Source organism: Pantherophis guttatus, chromosome 1 (assembly GCF_059756535.1).
Source record: "Pantherophis guttatus breed Tessera chromosome 1, ASM5975653v1, whole genome shotgun sequence".
Classification (NCBI taxonomy): domain Eukaryota; kingdom Metazoa; phylum Chordata; class Lepidosauria; order Squamata; family Colubridae; genus Pantherophis; species Pantherophis guttatus.
Genome location: NC_142063.1, coordinates 228251608 through 228271192, shown reverse-complemented (window position 1 = coordinate 228271192; position 19585 = coordinate 228251608). Strand labels below are relative to the sequence as shown.

At 37.3% G+C, this 19585-nt stretch overlaps 1 protein-coding gene across 4 annotated transcripts in view; it reads right to left on the bottom strand.

The window, feature by feature from the left end:
• The window catches only part of ADGRB3 (adhesion G protein-coupled receptor B3), a 502073-nt gene that overhangs the window by 216171 nt on the left and 266317 nt on the right, over positions 1-19585 (bottom strand). For all 4 annotated transcript variants that reach the window (XM_034431977.3, XM_034431978.3, XM_034431980.3 and 1 more), the window contains 2 exons: positions 16465-16567; positions 9793-9836 (listed from right to left, as the gene is read on the bottom strand). In XM_034431977.3, the coding sequence (XP_034287868.1) occupies positions 9793-9836; positions 16465-16567 (147 nt within the window). The remainder of the gene's footprint in view (positions 1-9792; positions 9837-16464; positions 16568-19585) is intronic.

Below are 19585 nucleotides of genomic sequence, written 5' to 3'. Positions count from 1 at the left end.
AGGAAGTGGATACATCACGCTTGAAGCAGACATTATAAGAGCATTAAAGTGATACATAGAACTTTTAATTTGAATAGATGAACTTTGAAGTGGAACATGTGGACAGACAGGAAAAAGAAGAAACAAAATAGATTTAAACTAAATGTAATTAAATTGAAATGTAATGCTTAAAAGCCTAAAGGTATAAAAGGGTTTTTTTTTTTTTGGATTAAAACAGGAAGGTTTTTGGAATAATAAAGAAAGAAAATAACAAATGGCAATCAAAATAGGGATTTTGTATACAAGTGGTTAAAAATTACAGTGAGAAGTGTATAATAATGTCAGATAACCTTAAGAAAACTTATTGTTTGTTGTAATATGCTTCAACTATATTCGGCAAACAAAGTTAGACTGGTGACTATGATTGATTAACATATTATTGAATGAAACTAAGAAATACACAGATGATAGAGAGAAATTGTGATTTAATTCAACAAATACTGGAAATGATGATTACTATAAAATATAATGAGAATTAATTTTGATGAAAATGCTGAAACATAGAGATCAAATAGATAACTATGCTGTAAGGGAAAACTAAAATAATGAGGTGAAGGATACTAACTAGATAAGAGTTAGAGACTTGGAGGGAGTAAGTGGGAAAATAATTAACATGCTGGAAATCAGCCAAACAATGGCAGGAGAGTTGGAGGACACTATGCTGTAAATCAGCCAAACATAAAATGCTGGAAATCAGCCAAGCAATAGGAGGAGAGTTGGAGGAAAATATGCTGGAAATCAGCCAAACAATGGAAGGAGTTCTGGAGGAGATTATGCTAGAAATTAGCCAAATACAATATGCTGGAAGTCAGCCAATAACGTTGGGAGATAGGGAGGAGATAATATTGGGAATAATCTCAAAAGAGTTGATAGCTTGGAGAAGAATAAGTAATATGTTCTTGTGATAAAACTGTGTAATATGTGGGATATCAAATTAGAAAGTTCAAGATATTTTGATTTAATAAAAAGAGTCAGATAATTAAGATGTTGATAAAATTGGGTTTTATAAATTTTAACAAAATGGAGTTGTATTGAAATTAAACTTGATAATTCTGGTGATAAAATTGTAAGGTATATAATTAGAATAAGAGACTAGAATATTGTTAATAACTATTTGGATATTGATGAGATATAGATACAGAGATAATGAGTTAAAATTTAATTTGAAGCTTAAACTGTATTGATATATTAGATTTGCTTAGATGAAAGTGGTAGAATTTTATGTTTAAATTTGTTTTTTTTTTCTGTTTTAAATTTTTAAAAGATGTACTGGAAAAGTGGAATAGAGCGTGTTAAAAGAATGTAAGCATGTTAACCATCTATGACCGGATCAAAACTCTGTTCTTGAAAGTTATATTTTATGTTTATGTTTGGGAAAAAATAAAAAATATTTACGAAAAAAAAAAAGATCTTTTATTTGGACATGTTGATGTTAATCCTATGTTAAACCAGGGGTGAAATCCTACAGGTTCTGGAGAACTGGTAACGGAAATTTTGAGCAGTTCGGAGAACCAGTAGCGGAAATTTTGAGTAGTTCAGAGAACTGGCAAATACCACTTCTGGCTGGCCCCAGAATGGGGTGGGAATGGAGATTTTGCAATATCCTTTCCCCAGGAGTGGGGAGAGAATGGGTATTTTGTAGTATCCTTCCCCTGGAGTGGGGTGGGAATGTAGATTTTGCAGTATCCTTCTCCTGCCATGCCCACCAAGCCATGCCCACCAAGCCACACCACACCTACCAAGCCACACCCACAGAACGGTAGTTAAAAAAAAATTGGATTTCACCATTGTGTTAAACATATTTGTTACTGAAAAGTGATACTTTGTGATTAGATCAGACCACATGGGAGATTAATTATAATTCCAATGAACAAACTATATGTTTCAATTAGTGTTTTCTTCTTGGATTAACTGAATATTAGGGATAACTGTGTGCAGGGACAAGTGAGTGAATCCTTCCTTCCCAAAATCAGTCTCTCCTAGCCTCTGAGTAACTTCACTGTAGGAGATAAACAGGCTAAGCACAAGGGGGGTGGGGGGCACACATGTCATCAGTCCTGAATCCCTTTGCACCCACAAGAGATCTAAGTCCAGCCCACCTTGAATTCCTTTGAGTCTTATCTACTGCCAATTTGCTTTGACTGTTAGTTGTTCAGATTCTTGAAAAGAGCTTAAGCTCGCAATAAATATTTATGTCCATTCGAACTGCCTGGATCTTCTGAATTCCCTGGCGCTTGACATTCACAGAGTTAATACTAATCAAAGCAGTATGAACACTGCTGAAATATGGCATTATAAAAGTAAACAATTATTGCTGAAGATGGCAATTGTCTAAGTATTGATTGGTTGTATTCTATTTATACATAATTTAGTTTACACAAAATAAACCTTTTCCAATTTTCATTCATATTTCGTATTAAGATTGTGCCAAGTAACAACGAAACTGGTTCTACTTACTAATTGTAAGGTAATATGATTCTGCTTTCAGGAGATAATAGCTGAGTTTTTAAGCTTCTTCTTCTTCTTCTCCTCCTTTTTCTGAATGCTCTGCAGGCTCATCAAAAACTGTTTAGAATGATTCTGTCAGCAGTATGCTGACAGAGACAAAACTGCCTTGGACCAGAAGGTGCAATATGCTAAACGAAACTTACACTGCTCCAGCTATTAAGAGGGGAAAAAACATCAACCAAACGCAATAGTCTTTTCCTTAGAAATTTGATTCTGAGAGAATACAAAGATATACTCTTTTTTTCCTCTCTCTCTCTTCCTATACATTTCTTCCTAATGTTTTCAGATCAATTCAGTATTGATCCGCTGGTTGAGACAGGATTTGACCCACTGACCCAGAGTCTTTCAGGCCAGCTTTCATGCCTAAGATAGGACTAGAATTCACAATCTCTCAGTTTCTACTCTGGTGCTTTTAACCACTAAATGAAACTGGCTCTTGTGTTCCCAAATATATATTTCTGCTAAAAGTTAGAATCCACTCTCAGGATAAATAACGCATTAGCCAAATGTTCAGGGCAGAACTAGCATGTGATGGTTGACATAGGATTAACAAAATATTTTTTTTGGTGGGGGACACCTTTGCTGTCCCAAAGATGCTTTTCAAAAGGCAACTGGACTTTTTTGGTTTCTTCTTTGAAAATATTTCACTTCTCATCCAAGAAGCTTCTTCAGTTCTGCTTCTTGGATGAGAAGAAAGAAAGTCCAGTTGTATTTTGAAAAGCACCTTTGGGACAATCATGACATGGATTATTGAGAATCTCCATAGACAAGAGTCTTGCTGGTCAAGCTAATGGCCCTTTTAGTCCAGTCTTCTATGTTCTACAAAGACCAAAGATACATTCAGAAAGTAACAAACATAGAAGACTGAAGAATCTTGCAGTGGTGACATTCAATTTTTTCCCCTACCGGTTCTGTGGGTGTGGCTCGGTGGGGGGGGGTGTCCTGTGACTGAGTGGGCATGGCCAACTTAATGTTACTCACACCCACTCAGTCACATGATCTCCCACACCAAGTCACGCCCACAGAACCCGGTAGGAAAAAATGAGTATATGAACACGAGAAGAGCTCATAGTGAATGCTGTGGCAGAGAGAAGCCGAACTTTTCTCCCTCCATTCACAGCGGAGATGCTGTTCTCGTTATGGTCCCACCGGCCCACTCCCTCCTGGGGACTACCTTAAAGGGACAGGCTGCAGCAGCTCTGCTGTGAATGGAGGGATAAAAGTTCGGATTCTCTCTGCTGCATTTAACATTGAATTCTGTGGCAGAGAGAAGCCAAACTTTTATCCCTCCATTCACAGCAGAGCTACTGCTCCTTTATGGTCCCCATGTCCCCTCCCTCCCGGAGACTACCTTAAAGGGACAGGCTGCAGCGGCTGGAAGAGGTGAGTGGCGAGCGGGCGGGCCCAACCAGGGGTGATTTTTACTGGTTCAGCGAACTGATTTAAATCATCCCTACCGGTTTGCCTGAGCTGATCTGATCCAGTTGAATTTCACCCCTGATGTCTTGCTCTCTAGCATTTAGTATTTAAAGGAAGCTGTCCATTATTTAATGATAGGAGACTATCTAGGCCCCTTTTCAAGCTGTCATTAGATGGCATATTGAAAAGTTCACTATTTTCCCCTTGTCTAAAGTAGTTCCTTTAATTGATCCAAAATTTCCCTGTTTTTATTTTCAGCAAATGATTCCATGTCCTAACACTGTGATGAAGGTTGAAAAATTCTAGGACAGCTTTTCCCATAACTGGCATCATGGGAAACAGGATATGTTTATTATAAATTTCATTTCCAGAACTTCTCTCAAGTTTTTTTTTTATTGCATTTATTTGCCACCTTTTTCCTGGGAAATCAAGATAGTGTACAAGGCAGTCTTTTTAATTTGCTTTCCATAGCATAATTTTGAAGTTAGTAATCCTGAGTGCAAAAGATAAGCTTTATTATTAAGTAATTAATTGGTCTATGTCAGAAAGTCAAATATTTTAATTGCTACACTATACTGGCTCCCAAATTATAATTTTTAATGCCATAGAAAAAGAAAATTATTAAAGACAGAGGAAATAATCATATTAACTATTTTTTATTGACAGACAATTTTGGCAAAATTATATCCATTGGGTTGTGAAGACTTAAAAGTAACGAACCTAGTAACATAACAACAACACGCTGAAATAAAATCAAATTTATGTTACCCATTTTGAAGGGTAAAATTGACATCAGCATGCTACTAAAAATCCACACGATGGCCCAAAATTGTGCATTCCAAATCTGGATTAAAAAATAAGACAGATCTAGTGAAATGCTATAATCCAAACAGCAGGAAAGTACATCCCGTGTGCATGCCATTCTTATAGGTACCAATTGGTGTTGTTGCATAACTGTTCAGGTCACATGTCAATTTTTTTTTCTTGGTGACTCCGTTTTTTATTTATGGGTTGAAAAATTATCTCTCTCTCTTTTTTAACACCATAGTCAGAGGCACAAAGTGCAGGGACACAACCCGCACCAGAGGTGGGTTTCAGCAGGTTGTAACCAGTTCTGGAGAACCAGTAGTAAAACCGGCGGGAGGCTCCACCCACCGACCCCGATGTCATCAGAATGCTTCTGCGCATGCGCAAAGGCTTCTGCGCTTGCGCAGAAGAGCGTGTGCGCGCGTGAGCAAAGCGCGCAGTTCCATTGCGAACCGGTAGTAAAGGTAAGTAGAACCCACCCCAGATGGCAAGGACAGTGTATGGGCCACTATAACTAAAATAGCGGAAACATAATGATGGCATGGTGGCAGAAGAAAAGGTAATGATTCCCACTATAAAAGAACTGAAGTTATGGTTGTATGTATACTGTACGGCTCAAAAGGCAATCAGCAACAGCTGTAGAAACTGCTTCATAAGCAGCAAACTGCTGTTCATTTTTGTTTCTTTGCATGTTACTACAGCATTGTGAATGTAAGATAGGGAATACTGTTTAGTTCTAACATCTAATTCACTAAGAGCTAGAATCTGACTGGCCACAGGGCAAGCCTACTTCATGCTTTCAGATCTTTTTTATTTTAATTCCGTTCTGGTTTAAATTATGCAGATTTTGTCAGTGAAGATGCCAAGTTCACAGGGACTCTGACTACTTTATCCTCAAAATGTCTTGCAAAGTTGTCACTGCGAGCCTCTAGTGGTTCTAATGTATTCTGAGACTGAGATGTGATTGTTCCTCCATTGATGTGAAGTTTTACTGAATGTCTTCCTGGAGATGTAATGAGGATAGAAAAACATGGTAACTTTACTGCTGTCACTGTCTTAGAAAAATAATAAGGACAATCTTCTTCCAGTTATTCTTTACTCTGATTGTTGTGCGATTTATAACAATGCACAGTCTTTCAATGTGATATGATGTAAATATGGCTGTTCAGCTATATCACAAACTCTTTAGGTTACAGCTGTTTAATTCAGGAACTTCTATACAAGAAACAATTTATACTTTCTGCAGTTTTTGGAGAGAGCAATGAGTAAGCAAGAACTCTTACTAATAATATATTAGATCTATCTGCATTTGTACCAAATAGCTGGCCAGACAAGTTGTAATATAACCAAATCAAAATGTCTTTGTTTTCAAGGACATAAACATAAGTCAGGCTTATATAATTCTAAAGAATGGTTCATGATTTCAGTCTGCCATATATGGAAAAGTGTGATGCTGTATATAATAGAATTTAAATTTATCTATAGGTGATGGAATCCATGAAAAATACATCAATAGCACAATGTTGCACATTATATTTCAATATGTGTATGTGTATTTAAAATTTTAGTTTTTATACAATGTATATAATGTTTTATTGTACACTGCCCAGAATCCTTCTCTAAGGGAGATGGGTGGTTCAAAAATATGTCATCTGCCACCTTTTGCTTGCTTGTGCTTCACTGCTATGCCGTGACAGATTGCTGTCAACTGTGGGGAGGAGGAATGAAAGGTGGGATGCTTGGGAATATGAAAGTAAGTGCTGTATCTCCTTGAGGCACTGCCTCAAGGTCACCCAGCTGGAAGAAGGAGGGAGCAGCATGCTAAACTGTGCTTGGACTGACCGTTATGAAAGCATCTTGCATGAACATGACTGGTTACACTGTGGTGGGCAATGGGAGATAGAGAAGGGAAGGAAAAGTAGAATTTAGGGGTTTGGCACACAATTCTCAGTTCTGGCTTTGCAATACTGCAATGCACTTGACCTCTAATAAACTATACCTTTCTCAACAAATGGAGCCAAGGATAATTTCTATTTAGAGGTTTAAGTTGTGGCAGGTCCGACAATGTAGAATATAAATAAATGAAAGTAAAATAGATATCCTCCCATTCCCGTACATTGGAACTTTTACTATAATTTAAGTCCTTCAGTCTTAGAATACAAATTCTGTAAGATAATCAAATAGAATAAAATACTCATTCATGAGATCACTGCAGAGGAAAAATGGTAAAGAAATATAAAACAAATTTTGCTAAGATTATTTCCCTACATTCACAAATTTAGTGAAAAAGCAATAGCAAGATGTGATGCAAGAAAAAGGATCCTTTTCTGACCTCTTGTACGTGATCTGCTTAACTCCAAGGCAGTAGAAGAAAACGAACTGTTTCAGCAACCTGCAGTGGTGGTAGTCATGTTGTAAATTACAGAAGCATAACAAATGGTAGCATCCATCTTTTTGGATCCCACATACTGTAGTCTCTGATGACTAATGCCTCTTCCATTGGGTTGTTTCTATTATTGGAAATCTTTAAGCAGCTTTAGGAACAGCCATTTAAAAACTACCATTGAAATATTTCACTGTACCTGAGATCTGAAGTGCTTTCGTGCCCTAAGTCATTTTTGAGGATTCCTAAAAATGCATTACTGAAAAATTGTCTGCAATATGACAGACAAAGGATGAAAAATGAAAAGGAGCAAGGTGCAACGGCACTGACATAAACAGCATACTTACAACAGAGACCTACCTCGATTAACACAATCTTTCTGTTACACTAGGATGGATCTATACCAGTGATGGCATACGGAAACATCGCGTGCATGCACTCTTGTCGGGGCCACACTCCGGAAAAGCCAAACTCCCAGGTTCTAGGGCGCATGCGTGCCTGACGATCAGCTGACCGGCACACATGTATAGGCCGGTTTTCGGCACTGCCATGTGTGCGAAAGGATCACGCTCCAGAAAAGCCGAACTTCCGGGTTCTAGTGCGCATGCATGACTAATGATCAGCTGGCCAGCGCACATGCACAGGGCAGTTTTCGGCATTGCCACATGCACGAAGTGATCACGCTCCAGAAAAGCTGAACTTCTGGATTCTGGTGCGCATGCGCACCCAAACAATCAACTAGCCGGCGTGCATGCACACACCGGTTTTTGGCCCTGCAGCGTGCGTCGCATGCCGTAGGTTCTTCATCATGGATCTATACAGTGAACTCTAATCATATTCTATGCCTTGGGAAGCACTGATGTTGCCTTAAATACTGATGAGTGCTGTGGAACAATTACAGTAATCATTATAAAACGTGCAAAAAGATTCAAATGTTTCTTCAATGTTCACAGCTTTTAGTACAATTAAACTGGCGGGATACAATCATTTCTGACACAGAAATGTTTACCTGCACAAAGGAAAATAACAGTGCATAAATGCTATTTTTGTTCAATCTCATTTTTTCTCTTAAAATCTACTTCATACTGATTCTTCTACACTTGTAGGTTTGTCACTGGAGTACAGAGAAGCCATATTTTGAATACCTGATAATGGGGAAAGAGAAGTCTCTAAAATACAAGCATAATTATGTACAGTCCCATATGTCAGAAAGACCTTTAAAATGCTTACAAATAATTCATTGTACAATGTGATGAATAAACATGTGTTTCATTGTACTTTGTAAAAAAAAAAAAAAACTTCAGAAAGTGCCTGAAGAAGCTAAAAATCCTTCTTTATTTCATTTTAAGTGTTGTTTTTGACCAAAATTATCTCCCAAAAAGAGGCTTGCAAGAATGATTTTAGGGTTTGGAGTTTTTTTGTACACTGCAGAATCACTTGTGAGATGGGCGGCTATTTACACTAAATTAGATAGGTAGGTGGACAGGTAGATAAATTGATAGGTAGGTGGTAGATAAATAAGTAGATAGATGACAGATAGACAGACAGACAGACAGACAGACAGACAGATGGAAGATAGATAGATAGATAGATAGATAGATAGATAGATAGATAGATAGATAGATAGACAGACAGACAGATAGATAGATAGATATGGTTCAACTCTAATAAAGCAATAGGAAGACTAAGGGTACCTAGAATTCTCAAGGGATACAGTCACATAATCTTTGCTCACAGCACAGTTAATTAAAATGTATCCCCCAATGTTAATCTTCTTATAGCACAAACTTGCATGTGCCTGACTGAAAACAACTGCTTTAATGGAGAATATTTTCAAAACAGTATGCATAACAATACAGTCTACGCTTAGTCAAAAGTATAGCCTACTATGTTCACTTGGTCTACTCTATAGTAAATGCATTTAGAAATGTAGCCAAATAGACCTCATGAGAAAAAACATTGTCCAATTGACTATATTTAATCATGGCTGATGGCGACCATGAATAGATGACATGGTTTAAATACACATACATTTACTTTATCGTATCAGTGCAATTTCTTATCAACATAAATTCCTTTGAGGTTTTTTTTTAACAGTGACACAGCTATCTTTGCTACAATATTAGCTTTGAAATGATTAACTGGCTCCATTTCATCAAACATAATAAATAATACACAAACATATACACACACTTTGTATGTACGCACGCACACATATACATCCTTTGTTGCCCAAAAATTTGACAATGTATTCAGAATATGTTGCCTAGTAACATGATCTCTTGCAATAATAGCACAAACAAGCATTTAATCCTAGGAGTCATGTTGGAATCATATGTTTCTGTAAAGATTTCCGTGCATACCAAAGACCCTTGACAATAATAAATTATTAACTAATCAATGCCAGAACAAAGGTGGGTGAGTTGGTTATATATCCTATTTTCCAGTGCCAATATATAATGTAAAAACATGGTCTTGAAATTGGCACAGCACTATATCGGCATAATTATATACTTAAGTTCATGTTTAGCACAGATTTCTGCATATCATAATCATGCCTTTTAATCTCTCCCTAGATATTGATGTGATTTGGAAATATAAATCCCAAATAAGAGCAATAAACATCTGTTACTTACATTCTGGAGTCATCCCATAATGCGCAATAGGGATTCAACGTGCCCTGAAAAAAGTTGGAGAATATCCATTAAAATGTATTCTTTACTCAGAGATGTAATAAATACACACGCACACACACAATTCAGTTCTGAATAAAAATGAAAAGTGTAATTGTATGAAATATACATAAACATGGTATTCTACATCAGACATGGGCAGACATTAAGCCTTCTGATACTTGCTTGATTTTTGTATTAAAACTTCATAATATAAATACATACATACATACATACACACATATATTATATCAAATAATTCTGAACTTTGAGATTTGAATGACCATAAGAACTGGATTAAATTCCTAGCTCTGTGAATCCATTCACAGTTATTCCAAGCTTCTCTTCATTCCAGAAGTTTAATTTGCACGTGTTCACCTACAATATAGTTTTGTTTTACTTTGTCTGAATAGTTAGGATCATAAATCCTTGCTGAATCACTGCCATTCATCTTGAGTTCTATGAGGTTATCCTGATTTATCTTCTGCACATTTCTTCATAATTTGCAAATGATCTTCTGACCAGTTGTCATGTTTCAACTGGGTTGCCATTTGAAGACTGTTTTCTTTTGTCTCCGTTGACTTTATTGCTTCATTTATTGTACTACAAACACATAATACTCCATGAAAAATCAGCTTCCGCTTCCTGCTTTAAATGTTAAAGATAGTGTTCATGGTCCTAAGGGATGTCCATTCTGGTTGTCATAGAAGAAGGCCTCCAGGATGGCCTTCATCTGGATAGATAGAAGCCACTTACTTTGTCACTATGAAGAAATCAGCAAAAAAAAAAAAAAAAATCTCTCCGGAAGCTATGTATAAACAGTTTTATAGAATGCTCTATTTATGGCTGCAGTCCAGGTCAGTCTGATCTAGACTGCTGAAAACAAATATGAAAACACTTTGCCACTCTTTATGACCAATATAAGTTGTTGAGACTTTTTTTTCCCCTATGCTTGCTCTGGAAAAGCTACTCTGACCAATCAGCATACACACAAAAAACAACCAGACTAACATTTTAAACAAATTTTTCATTAGCTTATACGAAAGCAAGATATGAACCCAAGCAGGTCATTCTGACAATAGATAAACAGAGAGTAAGACAATTAGGGGTCTAAACTAGAAATGTGCCTAACTAAATCTGACAGTGTAGTATAATTTTCCCTTCTTTCACACTGAGAACTTTAAATATTAGCCTGCACTATGGAGATAAGATTGTTCTTTAAAAACCTAAACTGGAAAAAGAAATAATTTCCTTGCTGAGTTGGATCCAGGAAGATCCAATTACATATTGTCCATTTTAAAGAATGTATATAGTTAAAATACTATATTATTATTCAGTCAATCACCTCCATTGTGCTGTTTCCCAGAGCCAGGTTTTTAGGTCCTTATGAAAACAGGAGGGTTGGAGCCAACCTCACATCGGAGGGTGGGAGGTTTGAGATGTTCCAGAGGGCAAGAGCAACACCAGAGAAGGCCCTCCTCATCCCACCAGCCATAATAAGCAGGCTAACGGGACCGCAGAATGCCTCCTCTGCCAGAATGAGTGGTACAGGCCAATCCCACTTGAGGGTTGAGATGGGCCCTCAATAACTTGGACCCATGCCATGAAGGGCTTAAAAGATGATCACCAACACCTTGAATTTTAGCCAGAAGCATACTGGTAACCAATGCAACTCATGGAGCTGTGGTGTTACAGGGGCCATTCTTGGGCCCTCCAAAAATGATATTGGATGTTCAGAGAAAATATGAAAAGTTGATTTTTTTCTGAAATAAAAACAATGCATATTTTTTTAAAAATCTGGCTGATAGTTTGAAGCATTGTTCTGTGAGCTGTTGCTAGAAATATGAAATTATATTGCAGCATGTTTAACTTTTAATTCTGATTTCAAGTCCAACTTTGGTCAAACTAGAAATTGTCATGGGCATCCTATTAATAAGTGCAAAAATCAATCACCAGTGAACTATAAAATTTTCTAAAACAGTTAACATTCTTCACTTTGGTTTCTTCTTTTTGGAGGAATAGGTGTGTCAAAATTGTTGAACCATCCTGAAAGGTAGGTGTTTTTCAAAGAACGCCCACTGGTTTGACATTCACACTAGGACACTAGGACATGCACAGGGGTGAGCTTCAAAAATTTTAGCAAGGGGTTTTCCTGCCCGGTTGCTGGGTGGGCGTAGCCATGGTGGGCATGGCCTAGTCGGCCTCCTGCACCATGGCGGGGGGGGAGGGTGTTTTTGCCCTCCCTGGAATCCGGAGGCCCTCTGGAGACTGGAAACGGGCCCGTTTCTGGCCTTCCCAACTTCTGGTAGGCCTGTTTTTTGCCCTCCCCGAACCTCCGCGCATGCCCTGCACTTACCTGCATCCAAAACAGGATGCGTGGGGACTCCTGGGAGGAGTGGGGCAGGATGGGTGGGGGCAGCCAGAATTGGGATTTGGGGGTTCTCCGAACTGCACAGAATCTTAGCTAGAGGTTCTCCCAAACCACTGCGAACCCCCAGCAGCCCACCCCTGGATACACAACTTTGCACACAGGTATCCGTTGCCTCAGGTCTTTGCTTTTTCCACTTAAACAATCGCTAAAACAATGACTTTTAAAATATCTTAAGGCCCTGATATTTATCTCATCATAACCATCACATTAAATCACATATAACATATTTAAATCACATGTGGGATGGAGTCCAGTTATTAGCACAATATGAGAAAAAAATATTTGAATAAAAGTTCAGGATTTTACTTCTTTGGTTGGAGAATTAATTAAATAATTAAATGATTAAATTGGTAACATTAACTTCTGTGCTTTCTGTGAGCCATTAGTGTACAACATTCAAGGTCTGCAGCTGAAGCAAAATTGTCTTCACCTGATTAAAATTAACTGCAGGGTTCAAAGATAAAGCCGTTTTAATTACAACAATTACTATCTTGTCTTAAATTTAGGTGAATTATTGTAGAGGAAAAATAAAAAAAGAAACCATTAAATTAGCACATTGAAAAAAAAGATACTGATTAATTGGCAGTGCTACTTTCGATATATACATTGAAAGTAGCACTGCCAATGTGTGAGTGTATACACATACATACATAAATACATAAATAAATACATACATACATACACACACACACATATGTACACACACACACACACACACACACAGAGAGACATATTTTAAACAGTCTCATTTTAACAATTCTATTAAATCAGGGCTGTTAAACTCCTGGCTCATGGGCCAGATGCATCTCGTGCTGGTCACGGCCACGCCCGGTTTAGCGAAGGGGAAAAAAGTCTAATACTTCACATGATGCCGCCGTGACAATGTGAGTTTGACACCGCTGTATTAAACCCTTTTACATAAACATGTAAAATCTAAATCCAAACAACTACACAGTCTGTTTTTAATGGAATGCTAGCACTATCCTCAATATACTTTCCTTTTTATATTGGTGGATCTTTGGAGTGCTTCTCGAGTTCTTTGCCTAAATAAACTCTCTTCCCTTTCATATTTCAAATCTCAGGTTACCAGATCTAAAACCAGCCAAAAGAAAACAACACTTCCTCTAAGATATTATTGATAAGGTTGCTACTGGCGTTCTGTCTTGTCAGCACTTCCAGTCCTTCGGCTAACATGATAGTTATTAATATTGTAGAAAAGTGGACCAAGTCAAGCGTCAATTAATGCCTTTCATCTTGTGCTGCCAGAATGAAACTGACAAACATTTTCAAGGTGTGACAAAAAGCTATACGCTTTGTCACTATATTTCTGAAAAATGCAATAAAAGGGGGAAAAAGAGAAAAGGCCTGTTAGAGGTCATGGTCAAGTTCATTTAACTCTCCCCTGGCCTTGGTAATACTGTGCCATTGTTCTATAAATTGTTATTGGTCCCAGTAATGATATATATTACTTTAGTGACAATATTTGAATTGCTTATTGTATTCCAGTTTGAGGACCAAAACACATGTAGTCCTTGGCTTATAATCACAATTGAGTCCAACATTTCTGTGGCTAAGCTAGACAGTTGTTAAAGAAAGTTTCGTCCCAGTTTACAACCTTTTTTTTTTTTTTGCCACAGTTGTAAATGATTAAGCAAATCACTGCGGTTGTTAAATTAGTAACACAGTTGTTAAGTACTGTAAATCTGGCTTCCCCAGCGACTTTGCTTGTCAGAAAGCTGCAATGGGTGATCACATGACCCGGGACACTGCAGCTATCATAAATATGAGTTAATTACCAAGCAGCCGACTTTTGATCATGTGACCATGGGAATGCTGCAATGGCCATAAGTGTGAAAAATAGTCATAAGTCATTAGGAGCCAGGGTGGCGCAGTGGTCAGAATACAGTATTGCAAACAAACTCTACCTATATCTTGAAGTTCGATCTTGACTGACTCATGGTTGACTCAGCCTTCCATCCTCACAAGGTAGGTAAAATGAGAACCCAGATTTTGGGGGAGCAACATGCTGACTCTGTAAACCACTCAGAGAGTGATGTAAAGCACTACCGAGCGGTATATAAATCTAAGTGCTATTGCTGTAAGTCACTTTTTCTCAGTGCCATTATAACTTTGAATGGTCACTAAAAAAATTGTAAGTTGACAACTACCTGTAATTACAGCCTCCACTCCTATTTATTGATTTTTCAAATGACTATTTTGGCCCTTCAAGTTATGCATTATGCAATCTTAAGAGACAAAAAAACAGCAAAAATTCCAAAATTTTCTTTAGTGTTGTAAGAGAGAATAACAGAATCTTGAAGGCCTGTCAGAATTTCTGATATAATTAAGATAGGCTTATTTTGAGTTTCTTTTTCATAACACCCACTTTTCTCAGAACTGAATAGTCTTTTCTCCTTCACCGGTCCTTTTCCAAGGCAAGATCTACATTTTTTCACTCTTTATATTGATCTGCTCATATTTTAGGATACGGCCCAATGAAAAGTTAATTTTATGAACCATTTATTTCAGTGGGGCAGTTGGCCATGTATTGAAATTCCACCCATTCCAATTAATCAACTCTAAAAAACCCTAAAGCACCTGCCATATAACATCCCAGACTTAACAACTGTCAATAAGAAAGACGAAAAGTCTGTATAGTGAATGTGGCAGTACCTGGAGGCAGCAGAAGAGAAAGAACTGGAGAAAATTACAAAATACAAAGACATGAAAATACAAGCAGAATGACTGTGGCAAAAGAAAGAAAAGATAGTATTAATACTAATAGGTGCCATGGTGCAATCACAAAATATCTGGAGCCCCACCTGAATATTAAATGGCATTGATAAAATCACCATCAGTCAATTGCAAAAGGCAGCTTTACTTGGAATAGTTTACATCCAATGACACAACCTTTTATGCTATCAAATAACAACATTTGCCTATCCCAGGTCTTTGGGAAGAACTTGATAAGTAGATAAAAAGTGCCAAATCCAATCTAAACATCTGCTGGCTCTTGTTGAAGTACAGGTAGTCCTCAACTTACAACCTCAATTGAGACCAAAATTTGTGTTGCTAAGCGAAACATTTGTTAAGTGTATCTTGCCCCATTTTACGATCTTTCTTGCCACAGTTGTTAAGTGAATTGCATTTTATTTATTTATTTATTTATTTATTTATTTATTTATTTATTTATTTATTTATTTATTTATTTATTTATTTATTTATTAGTTTGATTTATATGCCACCCTTCTCCAGAGACTCAGGGTGGCTTACAATGCTTTTAAGCAATAGCCTTCATACTTTTGTATATACCTGCTTAGTAGGGCTTTTTGGGCCCCCCTAAGCAGTGTTCTATTTTATACAAAGTCAGCTTATTGCCCCCACAAACCGGGTCCTCATTTTACCTACCTCGGAAGGATAGAAGGCTGAGTCAACCTTGAGCCTGGTGAGAATTGAACTCGCAGTAATTGCAGGCAGCTGGCAGCTAAATACTACTTTAACAGTAGTTTAGTCCACTACGCCACCAGGCTCTTAATAAGTTAATAAGTTAGTAACATGGTTGTTAAATGAATCTGGTTCCCCATTGACTTTGCTTGTTAGAAGGTCTCAAAAGGTGATCCCGGGACACTATAACCATCGTAAAAAGGAGTCAGTTGCCAATCATCTGAATTTTGATCATGTGACCAGAGGGATACTGCAACGGTCATTAGTGTGAAAAATGGTCATAAATTACTTTTTTCAGTGCTGTTGTAACTTTGAACAGTCACTTAATAAACTTAATAAAAGACTGTAGTATATTTAACTCTACCTGTAGTATGTTTAACTCTATACCACAGAGCTTCGGGCATTGGGTAGTTTAAAGATTTTAGTAAATGAAATAAAAATTAAATAAATACACCATATTGGAGATTTCCTAGAGTTTATAAAGAGCAGTTTAACAATGCATGGGAACTACTTAGGCATTCCGTGCTATGGAAATCATCATGCTTTTGCATCTAAAATAAGTTGAATTTATCATTTTAGTGAGTCCTTTCTGTTCATACTGTATACACATTGCTTCTAATTACAAAAAAGTACCCACAAACTACAAAATGAGTGGGGAAAAAAATAAAACATGTGAGCTAAAATTGACCGGGGTTAAAATAATTCTTTATGTTATTTGTTTAAAATCTTCAGCCAATTGGAAAATAAACTGAAATACTTACGTTTGCCAGGTGAGCTAACTCTATCTCTAGAAAGGAATCTGATGTTCTGGGCTCAGGCCGTATGGTGACCACAATGATTTTGGAGTTAATAACTGTATAATTTCTGGAAAAAGAACAATTAAAAACACAACAATCACTAAAACTACAACTTGATGTAATTAAGCAAAGAGAAGCTGTGGTTTTTAAACATGGCTAGCTAGAAGGGAATTTAAATCAATTTTCCTCAACAGAATTTATAAAAATGCTGTCAAATGTATTCAGGAATAACGACACTCTTCCTGCTGATCCAAGTGCCTTTTACTAAGCACAATTTATTGATTAAAAAAAATAGATTCACAACATAAATATTCACAGGCCTATAAACTCATTAATCTTCTGGTAAACCTGAGTTTTGTTCTAGACAAAGCACATTTTTTGTAAAGCTCTGATATGGCCATTTTGCTGAAGATCTATTGAAAAATCATAAGAATGACAGCAATGAGAGTTTCCTCAAAATCAACTCTGTTTTTCTCATCAATAACATGAGGGATTGAGATGTAATTTTGTGCCATTTATGACCTACTTCGGTATTAAAAAAAATTAGTAATGAATTCACACTACACTTGTGATTTCAGTATTACTGTCTAAGATTCCTAAGTTGTAAGGTCAGGACTTGACCTAATGGTCATCAGACTCATTAGGAGACATATGAGATTTTGGCTTTGGATCAGTGGTGGGTTTCTACTGGTTCACCCCAGTTCGGGCAAACTGGTAGTGGGGAGAGGCTCCGCCCACCTGCCCGGACGTCATCACGGACGCTCTGCGCATGTGCAGAAGGTTCTGCGCATGTGCAGAAGCCCCACACGCAAGCGAAGTAAATGCACACACACTCGCGCTCACAGTTCCGAGCTGGTAGCGAAGGTAAGTGAAACCCATTGCTGCTTTGGACCTAGGTGTTAGTTGCCAAGCCCTTCACTTTTAAAGGAGTTTTAAAGGTGAATAGTCTTGATGAATTAGGTCATCTGAGTTAGTTTGCTCTCTGGCCATTATATTACTTTGCTTGGATGCTTAGAGATAGGCAGGGGTGGGTTCTAAATTTTTTTACTACCAGTTCTGTGGGCGTGGCTTATTTTGTGGGTGTGGCTTGGAGGTCATGTGACTAGGTGGGCGTGGCTAGCTGGTCAGAGTCATTTCTGGAAGTCCTCGCACTTACGACCAGTCCTTGCACTTACGACCCGACTCATTTGTTTGCTTTTAACACTGATCAGCTGTAGGACGGCCCTTTGAAGCCCCGCAGCAAGAGTTTAAACAGTTTTTTTTCCTTTAGTCATCAGCTGGGACTCAGGAGGCAGCAATAGATTGGGGGTGGGACCAAATAAAAGGTAAGAATAATGTGGGTGGGTGGGTGGGTGGGTGGGAGGGCGGGGGGGAAGAACCGGTTCGGTGATGTCATATCGTCACCACTACCGGCTCGGCCGGACCGAACCGGGAGGAACCCACCACTGGAGATAGGCATTACTAAAGGGCACCTTTGCCATAAAAGAGGGAAGAAAAATGAGACTTCAGTACAAAGGAGGCAATATTTAAGTGTCCATTCTTCGATATTCCTAAATGGGGGTATGTTGAGAGGTTTCTCTCTATTCTTAGTGACCATTATTGGCATTTTTATTCCACTGTTTTCTTTTTATTCTTTTAATGAGTTGTTAGCCACCAAAAGTCACCTTTGCAAGATGGGAAGCCATATAAATGGCTTCCCATTTGATTGATTAAATTGATTAAATAAATACATTGATTAAATAAATACATTTCTAAAACCAGAATCAAGGCATATGATTCCAATATGGATTAAAAATGAATGTACTGAGCATGAGGACTGGAGTAAAAAAATTCAGGATGTCTTTTATAAATACCTCACCTCCTCTGCCAAATTCCTAACTGAAGGATTGATGTTTTCTTCTCTGTTGCAGCTAGGCTATTCAATAAATTATCAGTGTGCATCTTATGAAATTGAACTACATTATGATAAAGCCAATGGGTAATTTTCATATCACAATACAATCTTTAGAAGCAACATTCTTTTTAATAGCTGTCATTGTACAGCTGAAGTGGGCAATTTCTTTTCAGCTGGCAAAATGCAGTTCAGGTTCCTGAGCTTCCAGAAAGCTACCAGTTGTCAGTTAATGCAGTGTTTTCATGAGAAAAAGCAAGATGAACTTTTTTTTGGGGGGGGGGTATATATTTCAACTTAAATGTGGAGCTTGGATAATTAAGAACGGACATTTTGCCTCACGGAAGGTTTGTGTTTCCATTGCTAAACTTAACAGCATCTGAGAACCCCACTGTGAAATGAAATTCACCTACTGAAGTGTTTCTATAGCCTTCTAAGTATTAATCAAGGTCCAATCTTGCCTAGTTGTTTTTTTTTTTTTAGATGACCTAAGGTCGGCTAGGTGCTGCCATCTGCTGGTTTTTTATTTTTATTTTTATGAAGTATTAAACCTGTATCTTTTTCTACAGTGTGGAAATTATCTTACAATGTACCTCAGAGGCACACAATAAATACCCAACAGCATATTGAAATCCTGTGCATACAGATTTCTTATTGTGCATCGTGCAAGATGTAAAACTGTCCAATTAAAGTTAAAGTTAAATATCACATTTGTTCCAATTCAGTAAATGAACAAATTGTGCATTGATGTATTATATCAAGTCTTATAACTAAATAATCACAATCTCTTTGGATTTAATATCCATTCAGATATAATTTTAATATATAAAAATTAGTATTGTCTGCTTTTAAACAAATTTTGTTGGTTTTTTTTTTTCTGGAAGAGATTTTGTTTAATTAGCCTCCATTTATTGGGTTTGTGAAATGTCTCAGAAATGTCTGAGAAAACAAAATCTAGGAGAGCAATAATGTGTTGGTAACAACATTTATGCTATGCCACACTCTGATAAATTAGTCTTATTGACAAAATCACACAGAGGTGTGATGAAGGACTCTTTGCTGCCCAAACAAGACACTTTTTAAGAAGGAAGAATATTGTGATTATTTATGCAGGAAAATAATTAAACTCAGTGTGTCTTTATCTAAAGGGAAATGAAGGGCATAGGTTATATTTAGGTAAGGAATACATTAAGA